At 32.8% G+C, this 11,860-nt stretch overlaps 2 protein-coding genes across 2 annotated transcripts; one reads left to right on the forward strand and one right to left on the reverse strand.

Moving 5' to 3' along the window:
- The first annotated feature begins 1,543 nt into the window (after positions 1-1,543).
- On the forward strand, positions 1,544-4,857 carry LOC126854816 (translocator protein). The gene is made up of 3 exons (XM_050601902.1): positions 1,544-1,746; positions 2,805-3,017; positions 3,765-4,857. The coding sequence occupies exons 1-3, from the start codon at positions 1,642-1,644 to the stop codon at positions 3,960-3,962; spliced, it is 516 nt and encodes a 171-aa protein (XP_050457859.1). The 5' UTR covers positions 1,544-1,641; the 3' UTR covers positions 3,963-4,857.
- Positions 4,803-11,399, reverse strand: LOC126854782 (serine/threonine-protein kinase unc-51). Its single transcript, XM_050601840.1, has 14 exons — positions 10,769-11,399; positions 10,202-10,294; positions 9,974-10,024; positions 9,827-9,896; positions 9,434-9,610; positions 9,050-9,284; positions 8,391-8,711; positions 8,117-8,182; positions 7,595-7,879; positions 7,113-7,366; positions 6,467-6,850; positions 6,042-6,169; positions 5,718-5,853; positions 4,803-5,357 (listed from the first exon to the last, which is right to left on the reverse strand). The coding sequence occupies exons 1-14, from the start codon at positions 10,856-10,858 to the stop codon at positions 5,284-5,286; spliced, it is 2,364 nt and encodes a 787-aa protein (XP_050457797.1). The 5' UTR covers positions 10,859-11,399; the 3' UTR covers positions 4,803-5,283.
- Positions 11,400-11,860: the final 461 nt, after the last annotated feature.

Consider the following 11,860-nt stretch of genomic DNA (forward strand, 5'->3'; position numbering starts at 1 on the left):
GGGAATTACTATCTCTCTAATGCTATTTTTCGAAACTTCTGTACATAGGTTTCGAATAAAGAAACTTGTTAAAACCTGTTTCAAATCAATTATATACTATATAGCTTTATATTTATTTATCTTTTATCCTTTCTTAATTAGAAAAATATATTAGATTGGTAATTATTTAAAAATCATTGGAACATCTCGATAGTTTAGTCAGAGAGAAATTGAGATTCAGACTGAATCGTTATAATTTAACTCGTTTATTCCGGGATAGTCTACGATCCTCTCTTGGATACACCAAATACACACATTTATTATCGATTGAATTGATATCCATTCGATATCGTAGTTAGATTGCAAACGTGCATAAAGTATGTCGATAAAACACCGAAAAATTTATAAGCATGTATATATATATATATGCATATAACTTTTTCGATACACACATACACAATTCATATAAATGTAGTACTAAAAAGTTGAACTTATATTTTATAAACAAATTATATATGTATTCGCACATGTAAATTACATAACTGTTCTGATATGCAAATATATATATATATATATTTGAGATATCGTGTTTATTTCTTATAAAATGTAAAATAAATATAGTGTAAAAAGAATGCATCGAACATGTATCATATTATTATTATTTTTCTGTTTAGACATATATATGTATATATTTATTAAAATGTATTTATTCATGTATAAATAAAAAACGTATCAAACTGTTTGATCTCATAAACAAGAAGCGTCAGTTAAAAGATGCTTCGCACTAAGTCACTAATTTTCTTCTCTTAAAAGCATTTATCTTTTGTTTTGCACTTCTCTTCCATCCGCATTGCACCTAAGCGCGAAAGCGTATCTCGTTGAACTTTGCGAATTTATATAATTTAATATATGTGCAATTTGTACCACAATGATAGCAAAACTTTAATATAAATATATATGTATACATATAATTCTTTCTCTATTTTTCTCTCTTACATGTTCTGTTTATCTTTGGAATATAATCGTGAATATAATCATCATTCGAATGTTTCGCGCAGATTATAAAAATTTCTTTGTATCGTCCTTTTTGAATTTAATTGTGATAAAAAATAATAAGTTAATAATTGTTTATCATTTATTTATATATTAATAATTATTTATTATGTCTGTTTTAGATGCTTTCAAATTATTGACATTTTATTGTAATTGATATATATTTTTTGATGACCTTGATTGAGAAACACTTAATATCAATGGATTGAATCCATTGAATGAAATACTATACACATCTATACTTTATACTTTCTATTTTCAAACAGTGTATATAATTCTAATTTTATTTGAAAAAAAATTTCAAAGCAGTTGTTTCATGCTGTTTCTTCTTTTTTATTAAACGATAAAAAAGAGTTGCTCGATCAAAGAACATTGATAAACAATACATTCTTCTGGATTGCAACAAGTTGAAAATAAAGCACTTCAATAGGAGTTGCCTAGCACAAACCAATATATAACGATAGTTACGTCACTGCCACGGAAAAGCAATAGTCATCGCAATTTACGTCGCTAGGTAAGCTTTACGTTCAGTCTATCGACGTTCTCCGCAAACGTACCATCGTGAAGAACTCTGTACATTCCATTTTATCCTAGCTCAAGAACTAAAAGATGCCGGTGCGAATCAATTGGCCTCTATTGACGGCGACGGTCTGCCCTAACATCGGCGGTTGGATCGGCGGCTACATCACCCAGAAAAATATGAGCTGGTACGAGGTGAGGATCGTCTGACAATGAGAATGGTTGTGCGACGCCAAACCGGTGCCAGGGATATCGGTGATTACGTCACCGCGACGTAATGAAAACCCACGAAAGTTATAATCGATCGATTAAAGTCCTCTCAATACACGTTTTTTGCCGGTTTAATTTTAAACTCGTGGAAGTGTTTATAAACGAAGGTCATCCGATAAGTGCAAATCAATATATGACGAGCGATTGCTGCTATTTAAATCGTTCGATCCTTGCTTTAGTATGTATATATACGAAGGTCTGTCTATAAAACGTATACATTTTTATAGCGACAATTATTATTGCAATAAAAATATCGTTGTCTATATAATTATTTATAATTATATTTGTAATCTGATACTTATATAATTATAATCATATATAATTATTACAATTACGCATTATTTATAAATGTTTTTATATAGCTATATGTGTGTATGCACGTTCTTTATATGTATATAACTATAAATATATTTTATCATATGTAACTGTGTATTACATCTGTGTAATGTATATATATATATATATATATATATCGCGATTGTAATAGCTTTGAGAGAGTTGCGTGTTATTTATAATTTAATTACAATTGTGCATAAGGCAATCATGCCTAAAGATGTAAATTCCACTGAACAAACAAAATATATACCGATCTACGAATTATATTCGTAATCAATCATTATGACGAACAATTATGGTTTCACGGATCTCTAATTATTTGTCAGTGTATTTATAGCAAAAATTAGCAAATTCTTTGCTGTTTCTCTCGGATACATTTATACATATCACAAGAAATATAAAGTAATAGCGCAGATACGTTATCTCTCGGGATACTCTTTTTTTTTTTACTTACACAAAACAGACATAGAACTTAAGCGAGAATATAGACTAAAACCTCTCCATTTACTATCGATCGTAGAAGATATTGCAAATGTGTTTACAATAAATTACACATTTTATTGCTAATTATATATAATATAATAATTTCGCTTTGTAGATAGACATAGGGCGCGCTTTCATAATCCGTTGTTACTCTTGTTCTATAGACGCTGAACAAATCGAAAATCATTCCGCCAAACTGGTTGTTCGCACCTGTATGGACCACCCTTTACTGTACAATGGGCTACTCGTCGTACCTGGTGTGGCGAGACGCGGGTGGCCTGCAGGAAGCGGCCGTACCGCTCAGCGTGTACGGTCTTAATCTTGCCCTCAACTGGTCGTGGTCGCCACTCTTTTTTGGGACTCATAACATTAAATGGGTATTACATCCAATACGCACGCACATATACGCGTTTATTTAATTTCAAAATCTGACAATACGAGATCGTTCGAGCGTAATTATTATTAATTTTATTGGAAAAAAAATACTAGGAATAGATATCCTCTAAAGTAGCATCTTTTGAGAATAATATTAATTATTTACGAGTAAAGGCGATGCTTGGAACTAGAGAAAAAATTCAAATAATATGATTACATACAGATGATGAAAAAAGAACTTGTACTTGTATAAACAGTTTTATGCAATATAAATAATTTCCATTATTTAATATGGAAACATGAGAGTATTCATATCTTTTTAAATAAAACGAATATAAAAAAAATAAGCTCTCAAAAATCAAACTGCTCGAACAGTTTCCTAGATCGAACAGAATCTTATTTATCTCTTAACGATTTTAAATCGAAACGGGTTTGGATCGCTTTGAGAACGATTTTTCCACTTCAATTATCTCATATTCGATTGAATTATGCTTTCTATTTCTTCTTTTTTTTATCTTCGATTTTTGTATTAATAAATTTCAAGTACAACTATATATATGTATATATATGTAAATACTCTTTCAAGATGAAATCCTAAAAAAAAATAGATCTATTGTGCGTTCACAGATTTTGATAATTAAATTTCGCATTTTGATCTTTAGAGAGAATTAAACACTCACAGAACGATCCATAAAACCGCTTCGGGATCGAAAACTCTATATAAACTACCGTTTTATACTTGTGCGCAGGCTCTCTACGAAATTGTAGCATTGTCAGCCAGCACGGCGACACTTGGAATCGCATTCTACCAGGTCAATCCTATCGCCGGCTATCTTATCATTCCCTACTTTGTGTGGACCTCTCTCGCCACAGTGTTCAACTACGTCATCTATCGAGATAATAAACAGCTCCCGGCTGTCGAGAAGACTGAAGAAAAGAAAAATTAAAGAACATAACATAACAAAAAGAAAAGAGACAGAAAGTCATAAATCTTTTTGCTTAGACAAAGCTAGCTTTTTATGTTGGGAAAACATATCTCACGAAATCGATGTTGGGGTTGATTGATGGGCTCAACGAATATTTTGAATACTATTGAATCAACGATCTATATATAACGAGTAAATATCGAATATTTGTATATGTATACAATGAAAAAATGTTAAGAAAGCGAAGAAAAATATCTCTGCAAAATATTTCTATCAAAATTTATATAATTTTTTTTTATTTTATTAATATATCAAATAAAATATTATTAATATAATATAAATTTATATTATTAATATATTAAATGAAATACTTGGTGTATTAATGTTTCTCTTTCTTTTTTTATAAAGTCATTTAAAGAAAGACATGTGCGAGTTGCTATTCAAAATTGAAGAAAATCTTTCATCAACAATCTGTGGATCAAAAAAGTTTAATTTATCGACTCGCTGTTCTTTCTTGAATCTAGCATCAAAGAAAAAAAAAAGAGTAAAGGCTATGATACATAAAAAAGTTTTAATCGCAACTGTAAAACTGTAAGAAAATCAACTAATCACAGTCAAACATTTTTACTACATTGTGAAATGCTTGACTGTGATTGATCGATTCGGCCTTACGTTTACGTAATTAAAATGTGATTAAAACTTTTTTACGTGTCCTTGAGAGGCCTTAAGAGACATGGCCTTAAGAGAGATAATCGAGTATGCCCATCATTCACTACTTTACTTTTGTACAATTGTTATTATTGTTTGTTGACTACCGCAGTCATCGACGAGACGTGCCTTTGCATTGAACGCACAACGCCATTAGTATACACATGTTTATTGATCGATATACGAAATAAAGATTAGGTCAATCGATCGACGTGTACGTACATATTATATAGTGTACAATTATAATATCTTAGTTGTACTAAGTTTTAATAAATCATATAAAGAAATCTTAAGGGGGGCGGGGGTGAATGAATAGGGGATATGGTGACTTAGGAGACTTTCATTTTCTTCTCAATGTCTATCCTATTCCGCATACGGAACTAGGTGGAGCTTTCTTTTTTTTGGGTTAATTAGCCTCGGTAAAATAAAATCAGCCGCGAGAATTTAGTCCCGTCTCCGTTTCGAGCTGTAGAGCTTATAGGTTTCGGCTTCAATCTCGCCTTTTATACATAATAGGGCAGAATATATTACATAAGAGAGATATCGAGTACGATAGTACGGGCGGCTGCTGCACGGGCGGGACTTCTTCCGGGCGACTGTTGCCGCCATGTTCGGCTATCGTGTTTCACAAGCGCTACGTAAGTTCAGTCGCGTAGATGTATCCTTGCTGCTGTAGCACATATAACCGCTTCTCCACGGCCTCTTTGTCTAAAAGATTACCAGTAAATCATGATCAAGTAATCATAAAATCTATAATAAATTCAAAGAAATATGTCGGCGAACAACTATAATTTAATCTTCATTTTGTTTTAAATAGAAATGATAGAAGATGAAATTTAACAAGAGAATATTTATGTTCTATTTCTTATACAATGTGTAAATAAATATTAAATAAATATCAATGTTTACGAATTGATAAATAAATATGGAAAGACTTAATGCAAACGAATAAGATTTGTCATATTTGAATAAAATTTCAAATAAAATTGAAAAATCAAAATTGCTAAAACTAATATCTTCATTGAAAAAAAGAAAAAAAAGATATATACATTTACATATAATACATACATTTAATGAGCAAAGCTCGATCTTGACTATGGCTGACATGCTGCGCTAACGAGTGCAATAATATCTGCGCCGTGTGATAGCGCTGGAAACATTCGCCGCCTTTGCCGAATAGTTCATCTAATGCCGCCGATTGACACTGTAAAAATAATTTCATCAAATATTCTGTATACCAAACAATAATATTTGATACAATTTTTTAATTATCATTCAACTGTCAAAAATATAATATAGATATATGCTAAAGTGCTAAGGCTTTGAAGAAAGAGGAGAAAATATCAAAAGAGAATGGATAACTATAGTTAAAGACGAATAAAGTTGTGTTACCATGTGAATCGCATGATTGTACAATATCTTGTCTGCTGTGGCTCCCGTTTGACGAAGAAGCCCCGCGCTGTTGAGTTGTTTACATTCCGTCAAACAAGACTTAAATTTCTCGTTCATGGTACTGACAACTATAATATTAAAGAAAACAGGTGATATATATGTATAAACTTGCAAATTTTTTTTCTTTTATAATGTATCTATGTTGCAAATATATACTCGTGAATATTCTTTGTGAATTAAATTACGTAGAATAGAAATACATAATAAAGTCTTATTTTATATTCAATTTTGCGCGCAAACTTTACTTTAAAATTTCATTTTAAAGTTCTTTCAAATAGAGAGAAAAATCTTTTTTATATGGAATTAAATATGTTAAAATTTAGAATAATATTTAAAAAAATTCTAAATTTACAGAATTAACTCACCGTCCTTCACAGTAGCCGTCGGTTGCAGCCTTCCAGCCTTGAGTTCTTGAGTAGCTAGATTCAGACCTGAACTAAGCCACTGAAGAGCCCGAACTAGCAGAATGACTTGCTCGGCGCGTTTCCTAGTAGCCGCATTACCGATCTGCTCAATTCCACTGAGCGGCGTTGGTTGCTCGATGTTACCAAGCGGTCCGGCTCTGGATCGAGCGACTTCACACACACATTCACATAACGCGACAACGAAGTTCAGTTTCGCCAGAATTTCGTTATGCTCGCGTTCCATTAGCGTCTCCTCCGGCAATTCCGGCGCGATAAATGTCAACGGACGATCATCAATCGTCGTTGGTGGTATATCCGGAAAGAGGTTTTGAAAACTACCGGCTTCTATAAACGAGAAAGAGAGAATAATGGAATTTATATAAAAATAGAACTGAAGTTAATAGTAGGTAACACATAATTTTTTTATTTTTTATAATTTGTTTGCACGATGTGTTAGCTATTAAAAAACGTGAAATGTCGGAGTGATGTTGAAATTACTTGTTAATTGACTATTGAAAAATGATAAAATTCCACAAATATCAATACACAAATCGCTCCAAAATGTGAATAATAATTCAAACGTAAGATTTTGGCTAAGGAATGTTACCGGATATCTCCGGAAGAGTGACAGCTCTGGTGCCGAAGGGTATAACAGGCGAATGCCTGAGGGTATTGTTGTTGTCCTGAAAAGCTCGCGAGGTTGGAGAACCAAGCACTGCCAGTGGACCCGTGAGAAGTGGCGAAGATGCGCTATTGTTGCCTGTGGAACGTCGCAACGGCGAGGTCCCGCTCGGCGTATGCGAATGCCTTGCTACGGGACTCACTTGCCAAGTATTGGGCGGCGGCGGAGTCTCACTCAACCTAATAATCGACAAATTACAAATTAGTTTAATTCGAAGAGCATGCAAAATATTAATATTCGAAAAGAGATTCTGGAAAAATATATAATCCTATCGATAAAAAAATAAAAATTATTTTCTTTTCTCTTTTCCTTTTTTGAAAGAGAAATCATTATATTTATAACTCGAAATTTTATGACTTATTTATAATGCTCGTCTGTATTTTCTGCCGGAAAAAAAATGTCTGCACCTTCTGCCGGGTGGAGTACCGATGACAAACTGTACGCTGGGTGGGCTAAGGGAGCCGATGTCTGGCGGATGATTCCTGTGGGAGTCCACGCTGCGTTTCATGCTGATAGGTTGGGAACGGGGAACAACGCTACTGCCGCCGGATCGGGCGGCATTCGTCGAGGGAGACTGTGGTGGTTGCTGAGCTGCTGCATTTCGTTGACATGGAACGGGAATCGGCTCAGAGATTGGCAGATAGCATGGTCGGGGTGGGCTGATAGCTTCCCTGCTCGTTTGTCTAGCATATCTGGGGGATATAAGTCGTACAAATATAATAATAATATGGAAATTGAGAATTGTAGTTAATTTAATATCTATACAATTTCTTATATAATCAAAATAAAAAATGATTAAAAATTAAATATTAATAATATTAATCTTTACGTAATATAATTGCTGGTTTGCAATAAGTGTAGTTATATATATGCTTTTACATATAAACTCTGATATATCAAACAAAGTATAATAAAATAATGTCACGTACTCTCCCAATTTCGATAAGCAGGGCCGGAGGGGGCTGATGGCTTCCCTACTAACTTGTTTGGTATACCTGTAAAAAAAAAAAATAAAAACGATATAACAGATATTTTAACAAAATGTTTTACATCAAAAGATGAAAAAATATATTAAAATATGCAAATATTTGGAGATCATGAAAAAAAATTTCTTTTCATTATTAATTATTAAACTTACTATACATATATTCTAATTTTGTTTCGTATCTGTCTCTTTCAATCAACTATCTAATATAAACTTACTTTACTGGTGGATTATTATCGGTATCACTGCTGATATCACTCGGTACAAGAACAAAGTCGTCCTCGGGACTAGAACATGGAGTCTCCGTCGTTTCGGGTTCTAATTTATTGACAATCGGTGTTCCTTCCTCGATCGGAATCACCGTTGTACCCGGAGATGCAGGCAGTTCGACGGGCACCGGGCTCGGACTAGGACTGTCTTGAGTACCCGTTAGAAACGCATGACCAAAAAATTGATCAAAGTCCATGCGATCGGTCGCTTCACGCCTCAACAAACCCATCAAGAGATTCGTCAGTTCGAGCGATGTTCCAGGAGGTATACTAAAGCACGGATATAAATAGTATATATTTTTCTTCTATTTTCTATATTATATAATTTCTTTATGATAATAAAAAAAAAACTTAAATAGATTTTTTAAATCTATACAAGTTTTAATAAATCTATTCCAGTTTCTAATTTAAAAAATTAAACAAAAGAAAAAAATGGCTCAAACATATAAATGATAATGAATTAACAAAACTAAAATTAAGTTCTTTTTCACAAGAAAGTTTCAATCTTTAATTATAATTCAAAACTCTTTTGATCTCCAAGAAATAGAAATTAAATATTTATCAACAATATGAAAGAATGAGAAATTCTTATTAAATACCACTTGTACCTAGGAACAAGATTGACAGTATTCTCATAGATTGATTTGAGCGCATGAGGATTGTTTGCAGGGTGTGGTGCTTTCCCAGTGAGACATTGATATAATATGGTTCCAATGGACCACAGATCTGCTTTAGCATCGTACTGGAGGGACATGATAACTTCGGGCGCCATGTACATTGGCGACCCACATAAAGTCGCAGCCATGACGCCTTCCTGCAAAAACCTAGCGAAACCAAAATCCGCTGAAAAAGAAATATATTACCGGCATATATTATCGACATATATATATATTAACCCTAAAAGAATTCGCAAACCCAACAACAAAAAATAAAATAAATGAACTAATAAATTCAACTAATAAAATTAAGAGTTAGAATAAAAATATTCTTACCTATTTTCAATGTTATTTCATGTGGTTGTGGACAAGCTTTGCCACAATTATGATTCAACAAAATATTTTGTGGTTTGAGATCTCTATGGACTATCCCTTTTGCATGCAACACCTTCATTGCACGAACCAATTGCTTAAGAAATAATCTAATGGTGTCCTCGGAGAGAGTACCTTTCGCTATTAGAAGAAGATATAAATTATTTATATGTATGTATGTTTATATATATATATATATATATATATATATATATATATATATATATATATATGTAAATAATTCATATATAATAATTCATGACAAAATGACACTAAGATTTCATTAATTTTTTTATATATTTTATTTCATTATATTTTTTTCATTGCAATTCTTTTAAATTGTTTAAGTAAGCTCACCATTTAAGTAATCTCCCAAATCTCCACCATTACAATACTCCATAACCAGGAAGACGTTATGATTAGACTCCTGCATTGAAAATATTAATTTTAATATTTTTATCACAAATAATAATAAATACTTTTCCATAAATTTGATAACTTTACCTTACAATCATATAATGCAACAACATTTTCATGGTGCAGTTTAGTTAACGCCTGTAAGATAAAGCATTATTTATATATATAAAGCTTTTATTTTTATTTTTAAAATAGATAAAAGAATATTACAAGATATTTTATATAATAATTAATATAATTTAAAAATTTATTAAAATTTTTTTATCTATAAAGTTTTTATAAATAAATCTTCTCATATAAATATAAAGAACATACTTTTAAGATTTTAATCTCCTTCTTCAATAAATCCTGTGATTTAGCCAAAGTTTTCTTTGTGATACTCTTGATAGCCACCACCAAGTTTGGTTTCTACAAAACATGAAACAATTAGATGTAATTATTATATCACAAACATATTAAATATTAAATTAGATTAAATACAATGACAGAATGTAAAGAGGTTTCTAAATTATAATTTTGTATCATATATATTATTAAATTATATAAAAGAATAAAATAATTAAGATCACAAAGAATTATCAAAAATAGCAGAGACTATTCTCTGAAGTATCTTATCCATTGAATAACAAAGTTCTAAAAACAAAAAATTATAACAGATATTGTGTTTTAATAAATACAGTATAATAAAATTCTGCAATAAACTTTATCTATCGTGTGCTCTATTCTAAAGTAATGTATCTGTCAAAATCTGGACAAAGTTTTACAAAAAAAATCAAAATAATAAAGAAAACAAAGTCACGTTCGAACACAATGGACTTTTACAAAAGGTTTCATATTTTGATGCTGGTAAAAGTGAATCAAGACAAATTCGAGAATACACACTTTGCGATGTCTGCCCCTGAAGACCACGGCGAAGGCGCCGGTACCAATGAGGTCCTTGGGATTGTACTCGTAATCGCCGATGATCTCCATCTCTCTCGCGTGTCCGATCTCTACCGACGTTCTGAGGTCGACGGTTTATCAACAACGCGAGGATGCATCGCCCGCGATCGGAGATCGATATGTGGCGTTGCCGTCGTTGTCCCCAGCAAAAAACGACTCGACGTTGACGGGATTCGATCAACGTTGGCGTAACACACAGCCTCAGAATCTATACACCTCGTTCATCATCACTGTCCTCGATTGCGACATCGAATTTATCGCTGCTGATTCTTAAGAGCAATGCACCGCAAGAAGCGGGGGAGGAGCCGCGAACCAGATAGCGGGGAGGGAGATGGAAGAGAAGGATAGAAGGGGCGCGACGGATGCGTCCGAGAAAACACAAAATACACCACGGAGAAGACGCACCACGTATCTCCGCACTGCGCGCTACCCGTCACACACTCTTCTCGGCATTGACGCGGCTGTCAATGACCGTAAAAAGATGACGAAATGTCAGACATCGTCGCGAGGCTCGCTCGCTCGCGCGCGCGTGACGTCGTTACCGAAGAAATCTGGAACACGCGATGCGCGTGTAGGTGACATTTCATTACTCCTACGAGTCGAGTTTTGTCGAACGCGCCGATTGGCTGCGATCAGTGAGGGAAGATCGTGGATCTAAACTTGCGCATGCGCAATAGCATAAAGCCTTTATTAGACGCAAATTATTTAAAATTATTATTTTATTATTTTTAGATTGATGAGATTGAAGATTAAAATTCAATAAATTAGAAGAGATAAATTTCAGCTTCTTTCGTTTTGATTAGTCAAATTCCAATCTTCAACGCGTGACTACGCTGACTAGACGTCTGATTAGAATCTGACTAGACAGATTGGTTATCGACGAAAGAATTTACAACCCTCAAAACCTAGAAAACAAAGCTTCTTAACGAAAAAAAAAACAGATAAATATAATGTCACATAATTTGTTATTAAATATAGAATTTTTTAAGATTCTAAAATTTTTCTATTTGACAGCTTCTATAATTTTTCTAT

The sequence above is a fragment of the Cataglyphis hispanica genome, chromosome 14 (genome assembly GCF_021464435.1).
Source record: "Cataglyphis hispanica isolate Lineage 1 chromosome 14, ULB_Chis1_1.0, whole genome shotgun sequence".
In the NCBI taxonomy this organism is placed as follows: domain Eukaryota; kingdom Metazoa; phylum Arthropoda; class Insecta; order Hymenoptera; family Formicidae; genus Cataglyphis; species Cataglyphis hispanica.

Bases quoted from the DNA above. Each gene is read 5' to 3' on its own strand.
- LOC126854816 (XM_050601902.1), top strand. From the start codon at position 1,642: ATGCCGGTGCGAATCAATTGGCCTCTATTGACGGCGACGGTCTGCCCT. The intron at 1,747-2,804 runs GTGAGGATCGTC...CTTGTTCTATAG, and splicing joins AAAATATGAGCTGGTACGAG to ACGCTGAACAAATCGAAAAT. The intron at 3,018-3,764 runs GTATTACATCCA...ACTTGTGCGCAG, and splicing joins GGACTCATAACATTAAATGG to GCTCTCTACGAAATTGTAGC.
- LOC126854782 (XM_050601840.1), bottom strand. From the start codon at position 10,858: ATGGAGATCATCGGCGATTACGAGTACAATCCCAAGGACCTCATTGGT. The intron at 6,170-6,466 runs GTGAGTTAATTC...TTAATATTATAG, and splicing joins GACGGCTACTGTGAAGGACG to TTGTCAGTACCATGAACGAG. The intron at 5,358-5,717 runs GTATGTATTATA...GTAATCTTTTAG, and splicing joins TCGAGCTTTGCTCATTAAAT to ACAAAGAGGCCGTGGAGAAG.